At 38.7% G+C, this 21,255-nt stretch overlaps 1 protein-coding gene across 4 annotated transcripts in view; it reads right to left on the reverse strand.

Annotated features, from left to right (window-relative positions):
- Positions 1-21,255, reverse strand: part of Arhgap44 (Rho GTPase activating protein 44) — a 215,289-nt gene that overhangs the window by 51,962 nt on the left and 142,072 nt on the right. For 3 of the 4 annotated variants that reach the window (XM_023706351.1, XM_023706349.1, XM_023706350.1), the window contains exons 6-7: positions 20,069-20,145; positions 11,908-12,025 (exon numbers count right to left, since the gene is read on the reverse strand). In XM_023706351.1, the coding sequence (XP_023562119.1) occupies positions 11,908-12,025; positions 20,069-20,145 (195 nt within the window). Of the gene's footprint in view, positions 1-11,907; positions 12,026-20,068; positions 20,146-21,255 lie in introns of those variants that run through there. The other variant, XM_023706352.1, reaches the window with a different exon arrangement.

Below are 21,255 nucleotides of genomic sequence, written 5' to 3' on the forward strand. Positions count from 1 at the left end.
GTGCTTATTCCACTGAGCCATCTCCCCGGCCCCCTCAGGTGGTTCTTTTTTAAATAAACTTAATTATATCTTTTAAAATTAAGAGGTAAAAATAAACAAAAGTCCTGAACAGATACTTCATCAAAGAACATGAATAGATACTGAAGAAACATATGAAAAGATAGGAAATATTAATAGGTCATTAGTGAATTGCTACTTAAATAAACAAGATACCACCAGATACTTACTAGAAAGGCTAAATCCTAAGCAGTGACAACATCAAACGCTAGCTAGGTTGTGGAGCATCAGGAATGTTCATTTATTCTTGGGTATGCAACACAGCATAACCACTTTGGAAGACCGTTTTGGCCACTTATTACAAAACATGTTGTCATATTCAAGTTTAGCAATTGAGTTTCTTGGTATTTGCTCAAATGAAATGAGAACTTATAGTCATACAAAAACCTGCACATGGATGTCTAGAGCATCTTTATTCATAATTACCCAAATTTGGCAGCAATCAAACTGCCCTTCAGTAGATGAATGGATAAATAATAGTAGATTCTGAAAATGCAACATTACCCAATGTTAAAAAGAAGTAAGCTTTTTAAACTTTGCAAAAGCTCAGAGGAAATTTAAACACATAATACTAAGTAAAGGAAGCCAATTTGAAGAGGTGCTGTGCTGTAAGTCCAGCCTCTATGCTTTTAGTCTGGGAATAAACATGTATTTAAGCTGGACTGTGAGAGTATGCATTAGAATCTGCTTTTCAACTGCACCTTTCCTGGAGTTAAGCTTGATTCTCAAAGACCAAAGATTATGCACTTGAGAAGAATAAAATGATAAAAGAGACAAATTAGTAGAGAGGGAGGATGAGCCTAAGTGGGGAAGATACTGATGTAGGTGGAATAAGGCTAAAAATTTAGATGGGATATGTGGATATAAACGCTGGAAAGGTGAAAGTAGAGGGTATTTTGTTCCAGAGAAAACCCCACCACTGTAGCCAACCTGGGAATAAACCAAAACTGATACCACCGTCATCAAGGTGGATGGTTTGCTAACCACTGTTTCCCCAGTTGCTATTTCACTCTTTATCTTTTCTCCCCTTAGTGAAGAATTATCACATACTTATAACTCCTGGGATATACTGGTTCAGAGGTCTTTACCAGAGGTCTCAGGAAAAAAAACAAGAGAAACCTGTTACAAGTTGTGAAGGGGACAGCTTGTCTCTTCTTGAAATATGGAAGTAAGCCAGGAACCAGATGGGCTCCCACAGGAACCCAGACACATGGTGCTGCTGTCTGGGGTCTCAGCAGGTTTGTCTTCTAGAACCCACTTTGATTGGGCTTTCCTGGTCAGGAAAAGCTCCCTGGGGGCCAAGGATCTGAGAAGCTCTGCTTGGTCCTCTCCATCAGGTCCTCTCTCTAAACAAAGACGACTCAATCTGCTACACATTCTCTTTTGGACTCTATTCCCTTGTTTTGCTGGCTGGTCAAAAAAGCAGCAGCCCCTCTCACCTGCTGAGAAAAGATACAGCTGTGAAACCAGGGAATCCCATTCAGTGACTTCAGAAATAGAGGGTAAAATTTCAAGATGTGTATTTAAAACAGCTGGCAACCAAGGATGTAGAAATAAAACAAGCGGAAGAGAACCCCAACAAACGCCTTCAGCAAGAACTCTCAAAGACATCAGCTCAGTCCTGAAGCACAGCATGGCGTTTTACCAGTTAGACATAATCACTGCAAGTCTCATACTGATGTCACCCACTAGCCAAGATCACTATGAGAAGAAAGGAGGGTTACATTACTTAAGACTGTATTTGGTATGAAATAATTAGAATAGAAATTACATACTATTAAGAAGAAAGAGAATAACAGGGCACAGGGTCCACAAAAAAATCTGAGGAATTAGACAGCGGGATTTTACTTTCAGGGACAGTGGTTATTTAATAAATAGTGCTAGGATAATGGACTATCTAACGGAATACAAGGAAGAAGCAAAAACCACAAACCTCATGCAATATGTAAAAATGAATTTTTGGTGACTTAAAATGCATTAGGAATGTATACCATACATTAAAACTTTAAAGCAAAAAGTAAAAATAGAGGGCCAGCCAAATAGCTCAGCAGATTAAAGTGCCTGCAAGCAGGCGCAGGGGCTGGGGTTCGATCCCCAGGCCTGCCATGCTGGCAAGCCCCAGGGGCGCGCTGAGACAGCAATTGAGACTGGGCATGGTGGTGCGTGCCTGTAATCCCAGCTCTTGGTAGGCTGTAAACAGGTGGATCACTATGAGTCCGATCTAGTGGTGAGAAACTGAACACCCTGTAGGCCCTTCCCTAAAATACAAAAAAAATAAGATAAAATAAAAAATAGAAATAGGGCCACAAAGGAGCTCTTTCAAGGCATAAATAAATGTGTTTAAGTTTTTAATAACAGATGCCAACATAAAAACTCAAGAGAAATGGCAGACTGAAAAAAAAATACTGTGCCTGCAATAAAACAGATGAAAAGCTTAATTTCCCTAGTACATATACAAAGAACTTATGTAGATTGATCTTTTAGAAAACAAAAGAAACATTGGACCAACTGCTAATAAAAATATGTAAAACCCCAAATTGGGGAAAGAAAAATATATGTTCTTTTCCAGTAAATGTATAAAGATATATTCATCACTACTATATATTCAAAATAAACTTACAATATATTGAAAACAACCTTATAAAAACAAAGAGATCCTTCCACCTGCATTGGCAAAAACTAAAAAGAGAAACAACATTTATTATAGGTAAAAATGAAGGCAACTGCATGAATTTTTATTGAGGAATGAGAGTTATAATTTTTCCTTTTAAGAGAAGTAAACTTTCAATATCAATTCAATGGCAAAAACTAAAAAGAAAAGCAACATCTATACAGGTAAATACACAGCCAACTGTATTTTTTTTTAATAAACAAACACGAATTACAATTTTTCTTTTCAGAGAAGTAAACTTTTAGTATCAATTATTATCACAAACTTTGATCTAAAATATTATTTTGGACTTAAAGGATCATTCTTTGCCCATTAGCCTTGCTTCTAGTATATTTTTCCTCACTGATCTGTTTTGTCCCTCATCCCTCTTAAATCACCCCCCGACACACACACACATACACACACACACACACACACACACACACACACAGAGTAAAATCACTCTACTAAGGGGAAATTCATTGTATATAAATTCCTGGCATACAGTATTTTGTTACACAACTGTAGAGCTCCATGGATAAAGTTGTCATGTTAACAATTACCACAGTTTGTCAGTTATTAGGATGTGCTTGATGCTATTGTTATTGCTAACTGTACTACATTAGTCAGAATGTCATACATGTTGCAATTAGTTCTTCTCCCTCATATGACAAGCTTGTGATTATCTGGAGTCATAGCCATCACCATAGTCCAGATCCAGAGGACTGGGGGCTGAGTCAAATAGATAGCAATGTCTCATCCTTAATAAATTGGGAAGATAAGTTCTTGGGACAGAACCAACGTCCAAGAACCACCTACAGCTAGAAGACATCTCTGAGGAGTAGACATTTCCTGGGGAAACCTCAATATTAGTGATAAAGCTATTTACTATAAAAAGTCAAGCATCAACATAGGAAAAAAAATTAAAACAGAAAGTGACAAGACACAGAAGCAAAGTGCACCCCAAGACTTTCAGCCCACCCTGGACAAATCCAGAGCACAAGGCAATAGAGGAAATTCATCTGCTAGAAGCCAACAACTGAAACTTTCTGAAATTATAGCAGTAGTAGTGCAAAAACAAATGGATGTGGTTATGGAAAAAAAACTCAAGTTAAAAAAAAAAAGATCGAAATAAAAAATATGCTCAATAAATCTACAGTAGACACAGAAAAAAAAATAGAAAAGCTTAGGAAAATGATGGAAACCATGAATACCATCATAGGAAAGAAAGAATCCATGAAACATATCCAAACAGATATCCAGGGTTAAAAATTCCATTGAAAGTATAAGCGACAGATTGAACACAGGTGAGAACAGAAGATCTAAAAGAGAAGATACGCCAGAAAAATGAAGATATCTTAAAAACAGTAATAGGCCAGGAAAACTCAATCCAACAGCTGCAAGGTAAACAAAGAAGAGTAAGATAAGAGTGATTAGAGTCAAAGAGAAAGCCAATGACAGCACAAAAGCTATTAAAAAAATTCTTCACAGAAATCATGGCACTAAAATTTCGCAAACATGGAAAAATCATGGGACACACAAGTGAGGCATATGGAATTCCAACCCAGATAAATCTACACCAAAGCATATGATAATCAAGATTCCAGAAATTCAGCACAAGAAAAGAATATTAGAAAGTCAGAGAAAAGAAACAAATCACCTATAAAGGAAAGCCCATCAGAATTATAGCAGACTTCTCGAAACAAACACTCCAGTCAAGAAAAGCTTGCAGTAAACTATTTTAGGCCCTAAATCAAAACAACTATGAAGCCAAATTATTGTACCTCATCAACCAATCTTTCAAAATCAATAGAGAAATAAGATATTTCCAAGGCAAAGAATAACTGAAGAAATTTATGACCACTAAACCAGCTCTCCAAAATGCTCTGCAACATATTTTAGAAAGGGACAATGAAGACCACAATTCCAGAAAACACAAATAAAAGCCAATAAACAGGGCAAATGATTAAACAGAGAGGAAGACAGGGTACACACAAAAAGAAAATAATATGAGATGGATAAGCCAATACATAAGGTTTTTTTTTTTTTTTTTTTTTTTTTTTTTGGTCATTTTGAGACAGGGTCTCGCTATGCAGTTCAGGCTGGCCTTGAGCTCACTTTGTAGCCCAGGCTGGTCTCGAACTCACAGTGATCCTCCTGCCTCAGCCTCCCCTCTGCTGGGATTACAGTTGTGTGCCACCATGCCCAGCAGTACATATTAGTTATATCTATCATTGTAAATGGTCTCAATTCACCAACCAAAAGAAACAGATTGACAGAATAGATCAAGAATCAAGATCCCACAATATAGTGCATTCAAGAAATACGTTTAACTAGAAAAGAAATTCACAGGCTGAATGTCAAAGGATACAAAACAGTACTCTAAGCAACAAGAACCTGGAGAAAAGCAGGGGTAGCTATTCTGTTTGCAGACAATGTGAAGTCAAGAATGATCAAAAGAGACACAAAAAGTCATTACATACTTTTTAAGGGACAGCTCCAAGAAAAAGCAATAACAATCATAAGTATATATGCACCAAATACCAAAGCACCTAACTACATATAACAAGTACTAACAGACGTGAAAAATCAAGTAAGTAGGGCCAGCAAGATAGTGGACTAAGCGCCTGATTAGGCAGATGCAGGTACCAGGGTTTGTTTCCTGGCACCACATGCTGTGCTGGCCCTGCACCCTGAGACTGGGCATGGTAGTGCACACCTGTAATCTCAGTGCTGGGGAGGCTGAAAACAGGAGGATCACTACGAGTCTGATCTGCATAGTAAGACCCTGTACCAAATACACACACACACAAAAAAAAATCAAATAAGCACTAACACAATTGTAACAAAGGACCTTAATACCCCACTTTCACAAATATATAGATTTAGTAGACAACAACAACAACAACAACAACAACAAAAAAAAAAAACAGAAAAATATCAGAACTAAACCAAATCTGTGAAAAAATGGCCTAGGAGATGTCGCAAGAGTGTTCCACACCACATCAAAATATACATTCTCCCTAGCTACATGTGGTTTATTCTCCAAACTAGACCACATACTGGCCCACAGAACACGCTTAAGTAAATGAACAGGAACTAAAACTATCCCATATTATCTGACCATAGTGCAATGAAAACAAATGGCAAGAGAAACCAAAAAACTCCATAACCTATGAAAATAAATAATACCCTCCTGAATGGGTCACAGATGAAATTGAAGAAATTAAACAGTATCTACACAAAATGATAATGCTGATACAACATAGGGATCTCATTAGACATACTGCAAGAAGTCCTAAGAGGTAAAGTTGTAGTGATAAATTCTCACATGAGGAAAACAGACCAAACTCAAATAGCTTAAGGTTGAATTTCAAGCATGAAGAAAAAAAAGAACATGGGCTGGTGATATAGCTCAGCAGCAAAGCACCTGCCTGGCAAGTGCAAAGTTTGGAGTTTGATTTATGGTACAAAATGAAATGAAATGAAATAAAATAAAGTAAAATAAAATAAAGACAGACCAAACCCAAAGCTCATTCAAGGTAGGAAAGTATAAGGAGAAGAAATTGATGCAAGTAACACTAAGAAAATAATACAAAGAATCAATGCATCAAGGAGCTGGTGCTCTGAAAGATTAAATAAAACTGATAAACCCTTAGTCACCCTTACAAAAAAGAGGGGATAAAGACTCAATTTCATGCAACTAGGAATGAAAGGGGTGAAACCCATTTGATCCTGAGGAAATCCAGATATTCATCAATACCTACTGTAAGAAACTATAGTTTAATAAGTTGACAAACACAGAACTGACAGATTCCTAGGTGTATATGAATTACCAAAACCAAATCAATAAGATATAAAAATTCTAAATAACCCAGTGTCAGTCAATGAAATTTAAAATGTGATTAAAACAGAAACATCAACAAAGACAAGCCCAGGTGCTGATGGATTTACTGCTCAATTCCACAAGAAATTTGAGAAGATCTAATGACACTATTTTTCAAATTCTTTAATGAAACGGAAAGGGAAGCAATACTCCCAAAATAATTTCGAGAAGCAAGTATTTCCCTGATATCAAAACCAGGGAAGGACCCAACCAAAAAAAAAGGAAAATTATAGACCAATCTCCCTAATGATCAAGCACACAAGTCCTCAATAAGGTACTGGCTACCAGAATGCAGCAAATCACCAAGAAAATTATATACCATGAGCAAGTAGGTTCATCCCAGGGATGCAGGGATAGCTCAATATATGTAAATCAATGAATGTACTACATCTTACCAACAGAACCAAAGACAAAAATCAAATGATCATCTCAATAGATGTAGAAGGGCCGGGGAGATGGCTCAGTGGAAGAAGTGCTTCCCTGGCAAGTACAAAGGCCTGAGTTCAATCCCTGGTTCCGCAAAAAAAAAAAAAAAAAAAAAAAAATAGATGTAGAAAAAACATTTGACGAACTCCAATACCCATTCATGATTAAAAAAATAATAAAAAACACTAAAGAAATTTGGAATAGATGGTCTTTATCTCAACCTGATCAAAGCTATTTGTGACAAACCAACAGCCAACATGATACTAAATGGTCAAAAACTGAAAGCTTTCATTCTAAAATCAGAAATAAGACAAGGATGTCCACTATCATCACTCCTATTCAACATAATTCTGGAAACATTAGCCAGATCAATTACACAAGAAAAAATAAATAAGTACAAGAAACAAAAAAAAAATTATCATTATTTGTCAATGACATGATACTCCACATAGAAGACCCCCAAGCCTACACCAATACACTTCTAGATTTAGGAAAAAAAAAAAAAATTAGCAGCATACATGGATACAAAGTCAACACTCAAAAATCAACAGCATTCTTGTAACAAACAACAAGCACCTTGAGAAATTAGGAAACAACACCTTTCACAATAGCAACAACAAAAAAGAAATGCTTAGGAAAAAAAAAAAAACTTGACAAAGGGAGTAAAAGATCTATACAATGAAAGATACACTACTCTGAATAAGGAAATTGAAGAGGATATCAGAAAATGGAAAGCTATCCTTTGCTTATGGGTAGGAAAAACCAACATACTGGAAATGACCACATTCCCTAAATTGTTGTACAAATTTAATGCAATCTCAATCAAAATATCATTAGCATACCTTACAAAAAGAGAGAAAACATTCCAAAGATTCACTTGGAACAAGGTAAGACCTAGACTAGGAAGAATAATTATAGGCAGCAAAGGCAAGTCCGGGGACATTGCAATCCCTGATTTGAAATTATACTATAAAGCTATGAGAAAAACAGCACGGTATCCCACCCCCCAAAAAAGAACAGTTGGACAGGTTGATGCAGAAACAACTCTACACACTCTCAGCCACCTGACATTTGACAAAAAAAAAAAAAAAAAAAAAACCAAAAAACATTACCCATCAAAATTATTATTTCTGTAATAAATGATGCTGGAAAAAGTAGCTCTCCACATGCCAAAGACTAAAAACTAGATCCTTGTCTCTCAACATGCACTAAATTAAAATGGAAATGGATCAAAGATCTAAATATTAAAACAGAATCACTAAATCTTCTAGAAGAGAGACAAGGTAGAGCTCCTGAACACATAGGTATAGGTAAAGATTTCATGAACAAAACCCTAATTGCATGTGAAATACTACAAAGAATCACCAACAGAGATCTCATCCTATTAAAAAGCTTTTGAATAGCAAAAGAAATCACTAATAGAGTGAAAACACAATGCAGAGTGTGAAAAAAGTGTTGCTTGTTGTCTCTCAAAGAACTAAATACAAAGAATTGAGAAAAAATAGAGCCCCCCATTTAAAAATGGGAAACAGACTCACCCAGATTTCAAAATGGGAAGCTGTGATGAATACACAGTTTTTAGATTAATAAATACAATTGGTAAATAAATATATAAAAAAATAACACCACTGGTCATTTGAGAGATGTAAATTAAAACAACACTGAAATTCCATCTTACTACAGGAAAAATGGCTATTAACAAATGCTGGCAAGGCATTCCAGAAAAAAGGAGCTCCTCTCTACTGCTGGTGGGAAGTATAGACTGGTGTAACCACTGTGGAAATCAATGTGGAGATTCCTCAAAAAATCAGAATTTGAGATTCCATTTGACCCAGCTATTCCCTTGCTGGATGTCTTCTTGGAAGAACTAAAAATATCACACCATGGTGATATACACACATCCATGTTTATATTCTGTAATAGCTAAAGCTTCTAAATCACCCAAATACCCATCAACCAAGGAATGGATTTAAAAAAAAAAGGTATGTTTTTTTAATTATATATATATATATGTATATATATATATATATACACACACACACATATAATGGAGTACTACTGAGCTAAAAAGGAGAATCCACTTGAGATGTTTCTAGTTAAACGGGTTTATCTTCAGGCCATACCCTTAAGGGTAATAAATCAGACACACATATGTAAATGTAATATTGTCCCCCTGATGTGAGAAACTGAAAGAATAAATAATATAAAACAGATACCGTGAAACAAAGATTTTTTTTTCAAAAGGAAAGGGGAACTAGGGAGGGGGAATGGGGAAATGAAGGAGGGGAAAACAAAAAAAAATGATAAAAGAAGGATAAAATGAAAGGAAGAGGGCTGAAGGGAGGGAATTTGGAAAAAAAAGAAGAACCAAGACATATCATGTGCAGATACAAATCACTATGATAAATGTGATCATTATGTATATCTGAATTGTATCAAAAAACTTAAAAAAAGTATTTTTGGGGAGCTTGGTTGGTTGTGCCTACAATCCCAGTTCTTGGGAGGCTGAAGTAGGAGAATCGCCATGAATTCAAGGCCATCTTGGGTTATTGACTGAGTTCAAGGCCAGCAAGAACTACATAGTAAGACCCTGGCTCAAAAAAATGTTGTTTTGGGGAAGTTATCCTACAGAAAAAAGTTTATCAGGAAAAAATGATGGATGATAATAGCTGGATAGATGGATGGATGGACACACAGTTTACGTACATTTTTTTGGAGAGAGTAAAAAACAAAAAACGTACTGGTCTGAATGTCTCTCAATGGGAAAATAAATATCTGGAGATTTTATATACATATATATATATATATACACACACATACAGACATATAGTGTTAATTTGGATGATGAAGTAGTACATTAATATAGCTGGGCTGGTGAGATAGCTCAGCAGTCTAAAGTGCCTGCTTAGGCAAGTGTGCAGGGATCGTGGTTCGACCCCCAGTACTGAGTTCAAGGCCAGCTTGAACTGCACAGTGAAACCCTGTCTCAAAAAAAAAAAAAAAAAAAAAAAAAACTAAACAAAAATATAAAGTCAGAATGAGTATTTTATTAAAAAACACACTAGTAATAGTATGAGGTACAACTGTGCTTGCATGACTATGAAGAAAGGTGTGAAGGGCTACACAGCAGGCTCTGACACTGGTTTCCTTATCCTTAAAAGTTTTGTAGCTACTTGGCACACGAAGAACTGTCACATAAAGTTTTAATAAATACTGGTGGGAAGAGAACTTCATTACCTTGTTTAGAAATGTGTTACTGGGCAGGAAGGGAGAGAATATTGGTGATTTTTCAACTCCTTTTCTCATTGGTTATGATAAACATGTATTACTTTTATAATCTTTCAAGAAGTCTACATTTTTGGCACCACCGTGAATGTAACCACCTCACAGAAATGTGTAAGGCTATGGCACCTTTATTCTGATACATTATTCACCTTCAGCTTCCCCTCTGAACACCACCCTCTCTTGTCTATTGGAAAAGCTATTTTTAAAACAATATTCTTCACTGAAGAACACAGATCCACGGCAGCCAGCTAGAGGTTACACGCACAAGTAAGATTAGCAGGAGACATCAATTACACCTCAGCAAGAGCGCACAGACTTGCTATCTGCCATTTATGCCAGGGTTTAAACAGAAAACCAGCTTTAGGGACAGTGAGTGCTAGATCTGAAGTACTGGCCTCACTTCCCTTGTTTCCACAGCATTATACGCTGGGAGGCAACAAATTCTTTTAAATATCTATCAATACTTCTAATTTCAGAGAAAATTTCTATGCTATCCTGAATGTCAACTGAATGTGAGGTCAAGGCCAATTGTATAGAGTGGTTGTCAAATAAAAAAAAAAAAAAAGACAACCAACAAGCTAATAAAAGCCACAAGAACAGAAAAGTCTGGTGAAAGGTGGTGATTTTCTTTAAAACACTATGTGACTAAGACAGCCAGAACCCAAAATAGGTATAGAAATATGATGTTATTGATTCTTGGATCTAAATATAGTTTTCAGTTTCCTTAGAAATCAAAACAGGCTGGGGATTTGGCTCAGTAGCAGAGAGCCTGACTGGCAAGTGTGAGGTCCTGAGTTCAATTCCCAGGACCCCTGAAAATAAAAATGCAAATACAAACTGCCAGATAGGCATGTAAATAGATGTACATACACCTGAGAGGGTCATGAAGGATGTACTGCTAATTAAGTCCTCTCCAGTGTGTGTGCAGAAAGCAACTGGGAAAGGTGGGTGTGACAGTGCAGGGCTTCATCCCATGAGGCCAGAGTCAGTGCTTGGAACGATGCATTTTCTGGAAAGCAGGAAGTTTGTTTGTTTGTTTTGGTAACTATCTCTACAGCTAGCATTTCAGCTGAAGCATCTTCCAGAAAGCACAGGACAGATAAGTGACTCAGGAAATGTTAAAAGGCAACCAAGAAAAGAAATAACTTAAGTCAAGGCTAAGTTAAGTATGTCTAAATATTCATTTTTCTTTTTTCTTTTTTTTGGTACTGGGACTCAAACTCATGACCTTGCTCCTTGCCAAGCAGGAAATGTACCACTGAGTTATGTCTCCAGCCCCTAAATTTTCTGTGACCTAGAATTTATTTTCTGGGACTCAGATATTGTACATAAGCTTCCCAGAGAAATATAGGTCATTTTCTCCTCACCCATCACGCAGGATCACCAGTGATAACCGAAGCTGCCTCCCTGTTGAGGTCACCATCAGAGCCCGATTCCCTGGTTCATCTTGAGATCTTTGGAGATGTGAACAGGCAACCTGGGCAGCATTTAGCTCAACTAGAGGCTCACAAGTAGAGCTCAGACAGAACTCCAGTGAACAAAATAGAATATCCCTGGGGGCACCCCAGTCTGTCTCGGGAGAGAGGAGCAAAGAGGGAGGTACCCTGCAAATCTCCACTCTGTTGGCAGCCTCCTCCATCTCTTCCCTGAGGGCATCAGCTTTGGCACCCGCAGGCTGTAAGCTGCTGGACAGACCTGAAGACTTGGAAGTCTGCTGCCACCTGATGGAAAACAGGAGAAAAAGAGGAGAGATGTGAGACAGGCAGAGCCCTGGGGAGACCCCAGGGACACTGGGGAAACACCTGGTTACAAATATCACCCAGAGAACACTATGCTCGGACTAGAAATGAGAGGAGATGAAAAAGTACCGAGTTCTTCACCAGGACTCTGGGGCTCCCACATCCACACTGCGACTGGCAGATGAAGCTGAGCCTCCACTGCGCCTCCACAGAAAACAAACATTCTTCAGCACACCACCTCTTCCCCTCTCTTATCCTAATACGGAGGGCAGCCTATAATCACTGTCTCATTAGTGCTTTTTTAAAATGTTATTTTTCATTAGCAAATTATGACTGTATATATTTATAGGGCACAATGTGATATGCTGATGGATGCGTATCACGTGGAGTAATTAAACCAAGCTAATTGGCACATCTATCACCTCATTATCTTCAAATACAGGGCGCTGCGCATGCTAGCAGAGTCCACCACTAAGCCATGCCTCCTACCGACTCACTTATCTTTTGCCATGAGACCTATGAAATTTAATCAGGCTATCATTAAAAATAATACATTACCTATCTCAAAATAACTATCACTGTCCTTAAACACAGTCTCAGTCATTTATATAGTCTATGGGCACCTGAGTTTGGAAATTCACTGATGTGGCTGAAGCCAATAACGTATGCTGAGCGGGAAGATGTACCAGTAAGACTAAAAACAAATCTGAAAGCCAAACTCTCTACTGATATACAAGAAACTGTATCAACATTTAGATACTTCACTTATATTTCCTTAAAATGTATCTTTAAGAACAAAATCCTGGCTTCTGAAAAAGCCACTGGGAAAACATGAAGGGGGAATACCACTATTCCTTCCTGCTTGCTACATCATCACCAGGAATGACCAGAAGCAAGACACAAAAGAAGCATTCAATGGCCCTGGAAGGTAGGTGGATCTGGTAGCTCAGCAGTGGGCTGCTCCTCTGGTGAGAGTATGAACTCAGGACTTACAGGGACTACTGGCAAGTAGAAAAATAAGCCAAGCAGGCCATTATCTTAAAAACTAGCCCACTGGGTCTTATCTTTTCTACACTGTAATAATAATAGCATAAGCAGGGTGATAAGTGGCAGCCAAGTCTGGCTTTGGTCTTGGAAGGGCAGGAGTGGGGGAAAAGTTAGGAAGTGTGTGTGGTGTACAGCTGCCCTAAGAGAAACTGATCCTTCACTTGGGCAGAAGGGTCTCACGTAGGAATGAGGGGGGTTGCTATGTGGTTTAACTGACAAGAGAATTTAGAAATGTTCAGCATGAATTATACTGAAGAGATGCAACAAGAAACTAATTTCTCCTAAACATCATGAAGGTCGGGGATGTTCTGACCAGACAAGGCAGTACGGGGGCTCCGGTTCTCAGTGTGCAGACTTCAACAAGAGGGCAAAAAGTGCAAAGTCTCCAGCCTCTTAAGGGTCAACCATCTAATCACTAGGGACTTTCTCTACTCAATTTTATTTTCTCTTTTATTATCTGCAGGGAGAACAGAGTGTAGGGCTGCAAGATACAATGAAAACTAAAGAAAGGGAAAACAGAGTTGTCTTTGTTAACAGCAAAACAGTAGCAATGTAAAAGATTCTCATTTCAACAATGTAATAATGGCAAAATCACTTTAGAAGGCTTTGGGGCATCAAGCTCGTGTGATGTTCCAAAGATAGGCACGTATCTTGCATCCAAGATGGGAATTAGGGCAAATTAGAATGGAAATCTTCGACCCAAAGTGATTTCTAAATCTAAATGAAAATAAGTTAGCAAAAAAAGACTACTAGGAAATTCCTGAGTAATTCTTTCTTATAAAGCTCTGCTTTACTCAGTGATATGGTTTATTAATATCTCCCAGGTTAAACTATTTCATTAAAGTATTATGGGGTATTTTTGGCAAATAAAATATGAGATGCCACAGCTATAATTTATATATGAGACAATAAATCTATCTCCATGGTGATTATGGGATTGCGTTACAACCACCATCTGCTCATGTTACCCGAAGGAGAAAGAACCAACTAATATGTAAATATGTAAATTATATATCCATATTATAAACACGAACCTGATTTTTGTGGCTGGGCTTGGCAAATCGGTATCGGACTTTTTTTTAAGGGAATTATATTTAGTACACATAAAAATTAAAATGAAGACATTTCCCCAAGTTAACTATTTTTCCCTATTTCCCTCTAAATTTTTCTCTAAACATTGTCCCTTAGTTAGTATTCTGGTACTTTAAAAAACATACACTTTTCCCTTTTCTAGACAGGAGCTTGCAATATTTAAGCAATCCATTTTGATATAATGCAATGACAGCAAGATGCCAAAATAATAGTCCTTTTGTGGGAAAAAAATATAATACAGGGGCTGGTGAGATGGCTCACTGGTCTAAAGCATCTACTTAGAACAAGCTTAGCAAAGCACAGGGACTGCGGTTCAATCCCCCAGCACCACATGCCAGCCAGCCTGCCCCCTGGTGGGCTGAGCTAGCCACACACACACACACAAATAAAATAAATAAATTTTTAAAAAATATATAATACAATATCAAGGAGAATTTGGGGGAAAAATGGTATAAGTAGTAATCTGTTAGGAAAAGTGACACGAATCATACACTTCAAGGTATGGTGATCTTTTCAATTATCTGTTCTACAAATAAACTCAAGGGCTGTGCTGTTCCTCAGCGGGAATACTAGACACTATCTAAGAAGAGTCCGAGCTTTGATATTTAAAGCGAAAGATAATTTGTTCCACTAAAACAGCTGATGTGATGCCTTTGTTCTTTGGGGACAGAATACTGTGGCTACATAATCTTGGTAAATGAAGACAGGACACAGCTTTCAATAGGGTGAATGGGAGAAAAAGGTAAGAAAGAGGCACATGGAATTTTAGGGAGAATGAAGAAGGCAGGCCAATGTAAGATCAGCTCAGCAAACAAGAAGTCCAGAAGGGGAACTTTTGGGAGGCAAACAGGAAAGTTGTTTTAGCAAGAGACACATCTGTTGTTTCATGTGTCCATTCTTCTTTGCTCTGTCACCAGGATCCCTCACACTTTGAGCACCTGCATCCACTTCTGTTCTCCTGCATGGCCCAAAAGGCAGTTGCAATTTTTTGAAGGAGCCAGGAAGTGAATGGCCTAGTGAGGGCCACAGATGCAAGCCACAGCCTTGACCTCCCTGCAGCCCCTTGGCCAAGTGACAGGCCAAGGAAGCAAGCACATAAGGGACAGAGCTCTTCCTTTGCATTGGGAGAACTGGAACAAAAGGAAGGGACTCCTACATGAGACTAAGGAACATTCAGTCACTAGGAGATGAGTACTGTAGATGTAAGGAAAAGACCCATGGGGAGGGAAGTAGGGTGAGAGGTACCACCAGTGTCAGAGGCACTCAAGAATGCCACAGCTCCACAACTCCACTAGGCTTCTAGATATCCTCTTCTTAGGCTGCATGTGCTATCCACTATGCTTTCCTAAACTCTCTGGTCTTATTTGCATTACTTCATTTTCTTCCAAAGAAAACAGTTCTCTTGGATGTTCATAACAAAATGTCATAGGCAGAATGGCTTAAACAATGTAAGTTCATTTTCTTGTAGTTCTGGAGTCTGGAAGTCCAAGATCAAGGTTCCAGAAGGCTGTGAGCTACCTATTTCTGACCTGTGGATGACTTCTACCTCACAGTGTTCTCACCTCACTTTCCTCTCAGTCCACGAGGATCCCGATCTCTCATTATAAGGCTGCCAATTAAATCAAACAAGGGCCCCACCCTTACATCTTATTTAAACATAATTACTCCCTGAAGACCTTGTCTCTAAATGTGGTCACAGTGGTGGTTAGGAGTTCAACAGATGAATTTTGAGGAGACATAATTCAGTCAGTAAGACCCAGAGGCAGCTCTCAAGCAGAAACAGAATGTGCTCTGGGCACGGAAGGGTTAATTTCGAGGCCCATGTCCAGGAAAAAGTGAGTTTGCTTTAGGAAAGAATAGACCTGCTTCTTCAACCAGTGGCAGGAATGATGCTTCTGTGTTATCCCATTCATTTCGTCTCACAAGCTTTATTTCAGCATAAACTTCCTAGGTTACCTCTGTTCTTCCCACATATACTTATGATGATGAATTCTGATTGTCAATTTGACTGGCTTGGGGGATGTCTAGGGGATCAGTAAATCACAGGTACTGGGGTATGGCTGAGTGAGTCATGGAAGAGGACTTTGGGAAGTGTATCCAGCCTCTTCCTCTATGGCTCTTCCCTTGCCCTATGCTTCCCAGATGTCACAGGTTAAGGGTTCTTTTCCCACCATGCTGTTCTGCCATAATGTTCCTACCTCGAAGCCAGCTGACTATTGACTGAAATCTCTAAAGCTGTAAGCCAAAATTAACTTCTCCTTAAAGCTGTACCAGGCATTTTGTTCTCACCATGAAAAGCTGACTAATACAATATTTTTTTATTCATCTTTAAATCATCAGTTTTCTCTGAGGATCTTAAAATGTGTTTCACTGGATTCTGAAGCAGACAAAGCAGAATGGCTTGAATGGTGACAAATATGCACATTTGATCTGGATCTCATTAAACGCTGAATATATCAGCTGGATGAATTCAGTACTCGTTAGAGTTGCAGGAGATTTCAAAGATCCAGTCATGGAACTGTCCATCAAGATGTGCTGATAGTAATGGAAGATGCCTACCTGTCATGAAAGGCAGCATCTTCATGTGAAATACACAGATTGAGTTCTGGACAGCGCAGTTTACAAAGGATATACAGGACTCAACCCAACTTTTGTAATTCCAATCAGGATGCTGCAAAGATGAGAACCTAGCATGTACAACTGGTTTCATGGAGAAATAGTGGGGAGGCTAAGAACTCAACTGTTCCCAGAGTCTTTGGTGATGCTTGCTATTTCATATTAGTCTGAAGGACTGGGGAGATGGCTCAGTAGAGTAAGCACTTTCCTGGCAAGTGCAAGGGCCTGAGTTCAATCCCCTCTTCTGCAAAAAATTAATTAAATAAATTAATAAATAATATCAGTCTGAAATTTTGCCTAAATGTCACCACTGTATTTTGGAAGACAGTATTCATACAGTTAAGATTACAGTATTCCAGAAAATGGCAGGAAACTGGAATAAGCTGGCTTTTTCAAGATTTCAGCAAGGTCCTACAAAACAGACTCAGGCTAGAAGTGGCTAGTCAGAGAGTGAAGTGGGAAGAAAGAGAGGATATTTGCTAAGAATGATCCTTTTATCCTAGAGCTACTGTCAAAACAGATTGGGGAATCCATACATGGGGGCTTGGGTTAGACCTTCCACCAGGCACCATAGCAGAGACCTGAAGGGAAGTGAGGTGAGTTTCAGAGGCAGCTGGACACCAATAATTCTCACAAAGCAATCCCATCTCCAGCCTCACAGTTACACAAAGTTGGGCTCTGAAAAACCACTGATGCGATAAAGAGCATGGATCAGGAGTATGTGAGGATAATCTAAAAATGAACTCTCTTAGTCTACACAATAAAGGCTCTACAGAACCCAATTTGGAGGCTATATGTACAGAAATAGATGGCGCAGTATAGATTTCCTTAAGAGATTCCAGTACAGGAGATGCTAACTTCAAAACAGGAAAAAGCTTGATAAGTCATGGATAAAGGATCTCTAATGATATTTCCCTGGGGTTTCAGAACCTATAGCCCCCTTGGTGTCAGCATTAAACACAGCATTAGATAAGATGTGACCATGGCTATAACCTCAGGTTAAAGACTACAGAAAAGAGTCATGCATGTCATCAGCTTCAAAATAAGGCTGAGTGCAACCTAAGAATCAGAAATGCTCCCCTCGGAGATATATCACCCATCCTGTCTTTTGGGTAACTCTCTTGGTAACTTTTTCCTCATTAGCAAATTAGACAAAAATATCTACGCAGAGATGATCATAACATGCTTCAAAACTAGCATCCTGCCCTCTGACTAGAAACTCTGTGCTAGAAATTCAAGTTTTCCTTGCAGAAGCAAAGAAAAGACCTCAGGTTTGTATAGAAGGAAATCACTTCACAAACTTAAAAGCATAGTATCTATGTGATATTTTCATAGAAGTGGTACAATCAACAGCACTTCAATCAGCTTACAACTCCCAAAATACGATACATAAATTTGTGTTGTGGGATGCAATTTTAGGAAGTCCAAAGGCACTGTAGAAACAGCAAATCCATACTCCTCATCCATCCTGCGGTCCATTCCTCCAGTTCTCCTAAGGAGATGACCTTTGACTTGTGTCAGGATAAGTTTAACACCCTTCCAATGCCTTTTCTTGTTCCTTTTTCATAATGGGAAGCAAGTCTTTCATAGCCAACAGGAACTGAAATTGAATAACACTGGCTTTGCCTTCATCCTGTTCACTTTTAAGCTTGTCTAATATCAGTAGCAATCGGCACTGCTTCCCAGTTTATGGTAATGCTGTGAGGTTTCTTTCTAAAATGACTTATTTTGAAAAAGTGCTCAACTTTCAAAAATGATATATAGGTACAAATGGCAAAAAACAATCAAGTGGGCTGAAGTTACTAAAGCAATTCTTGTTTCTCTACTGACAGAACTTGCTTCATTTCTAAACATTGGGGAATTGCCCAATATCTCTTATTCTTTCAGATGCAGAATTTCAGTGCCCCAAGTAGTTCTACAATAGGGTTTCTTTTGTATCGCATTAGGGAAGTGATGTGACATTTTGATACTCCAAATGACCTCTTCATGTCAAACCATGAATGTTGTTTTCCCTCAGGCACCAGTGAGGAAAAGGATATTGTAAGAGATTAAGTGATTTGACCAAGGCCACCAGTCCAGAAGATAGCTGAGCTAGGTTTTGGTGCCTGACCTTCTGAGTCCTGTAGCAAACCTCTTTATCATGCATCTCCCTGACTAAGCACATTCTGTTTTGGCTCCTTCATTTCAAGAAAATTAAAATAAGATGAGATGATTAGACTGACCTGCAGAAGACCTAAGCTAGAATCACTTCCTTTCACATTAATACAAACAAACTTATATTCTCTCCACTTGCACACGTACACACACACACACACACACACACACACACACACACACACACACACTCTCACTCACTCCACTATAAGAACAAAGGGTAAATATGCAGTCTCAACATTTGATAGCTACAGCCAATACTATTTCTGGCCTTATAAACTCTCCTGCAAGAGAAAATTTCTAGTGGACTCTGACAGAGGTGTGCAGAACAGTCCTATAGGAAGCTCAGGACTATCAAAAGGGCCACAGGCTTATAGACCTGCTACAGAAAAGAGATGTCTAAATCATTAGCTTCACCAAAAGGGGAGTGCATCCTCAGGACTGGAAATGTTCCCTCACAGATGACTGCACATCTGCCCTACCTCTTGGGTCCTACTTGTTCCTTCCACCCAGCCAAGCAGGCTTCTTTCTTAAAAATGCCACCTCATTCCCACCTCTGTGTCTTTGCACATGCTATTTCCTTTGCTATACACAGACTGCACCACAGCATTGCATGAGGGTCTGTTTCTGATTGCTTTATCTCAGACCAAGTGATACTCAAACGTTCCCTTAGATTTTCCTCACCAGTTACTACCCCTTTCTACACTATTTCCTTCCAAAGTTATCCTGTGTTATTTCCTTCATATGACTATGGCTGCCTAAAATATGCTGTTTACCTACTTGGCCAATCCATATCTTCAAAATTCAACTGTAGCATCCTGGAGAGAAGGGAACCAGCATCTGTGGCCCACTATTACCATCAGTTCTTGATGAACAATAGGTGTGTAAAAAACCGTAATGAGGGGCCGGGGAGATGGCTCAGTGCAATAAGCACTTTCCTGGCAAGCAGAAGAGCCTGAGTTCAATCCCTGGTTCCGCAAAATAAATAAATAAAATAATAATAATAATAAAAAAAAACATAATGAATGGGAAGACACTCTCCCACACACAAACCCACCCCCCAGATGTGACCACTGTCCCTTCAAAGAAGCAGAAATGAAAGCAAAGACACTCTACCTGGTTCGTGAAGAGTCCATGTCCAGCACCAACTTCGCTAAATGTTTCCTCTGCTTTTGAATATTTGGGATTTCCACCTGTGGTTAAGGAGACATGATGTAAGCACACTGAAGCCCAGGAAAATTCCATTAAGAATTTTACTTCTGAACAATTTTTTAAGAGCTATTTATAGTCACCAGCAAGTTTTCCCAAAGTCTTCTAACCTTTATATTCAGACGAAGCCCCTCTTTGCTTCATTGATATATAATAATAAATAAGAGCTGCATATCCTTCAGGGGTAAGATGGTGTTTTGGTATGTATACAATGAGAAATTACTACTACAATCAAACAAATATGTCCAAATGAACATATTTATCACCTCATATGACTATTTTTTTGTGCACACATATGTGTGCTCACTTGTATGCATAAGTGACAAAGACATTTAAAAGCTACACTCTTAGCAAATTTCAAGTACATATTGCCCTATTGTTAGCTATAGTCATATCACATTGACAACTGCATCTCCAGAATTTACACATCTTGCACAAGTGAAACTGTGTACCTGCTGAACAACACCACAGGAAATTCTTGATTCTTTTCCTGAGGGGCACTCTCCTCCCCTTTCTCTGGACTCCTGCCAACCCCATCAGCTCACTGACTCAGAGAAGCTGTAAGGTTCTGTTCCCCTGGCCCTGACACACTCGTGCTCCTCTTGCAGCCAGCAAAAAAAAAAACAGGGGATTAATCACATCTCCCTCTACATTCACAAGGGCCAAAAGTAGGGAAAACAAGGTAAGTCAAGCAATCAGCACTGACATGCAGGCCGATTAAAAACTGAAGAGCAGCAAATGGTGGAGCACCAACCTCAGCAGACCTAAGATGCTATGAAAGGACCAGCCAGATAGCTCAGTAGACTAAAGTGCCTGCTTAGGCAGAACGCAGCGGCCAGGGTTCAATCTCCAGCAAGCCAAGCTGGCCCCACCTCCAGGGCGCACTGAGATGGCAACTGAGACTGGGCGTGGTGGTGCATACCTGTAATCCCAACACTTGTGAGGCTGAAAACAGGAGAATCACTACAAGTCCAATCTACATAGTGAGACCCTGTAGACCCTGTACTAAATATACTTAAAAATAAATAAATAAAAATAAAATGCTAATAAGACAGATATTGTATATTGAGCATATTTGTGCATTTCTTGCAATA

Source organism: Octodon degus, unplaced genomic scaffold, assembly GCF_000260255.1.
Source record: "Octodon degus isolate 3935 unplaced genomic scaffold, OctDeg1.0 scaffold00253, whole genome shotgun sequence".
NCBI lineage: Eukaryota > Metazoa > Chordata > Mammalia > Rodentia > Octodontidae > Octodon > Octodon degus.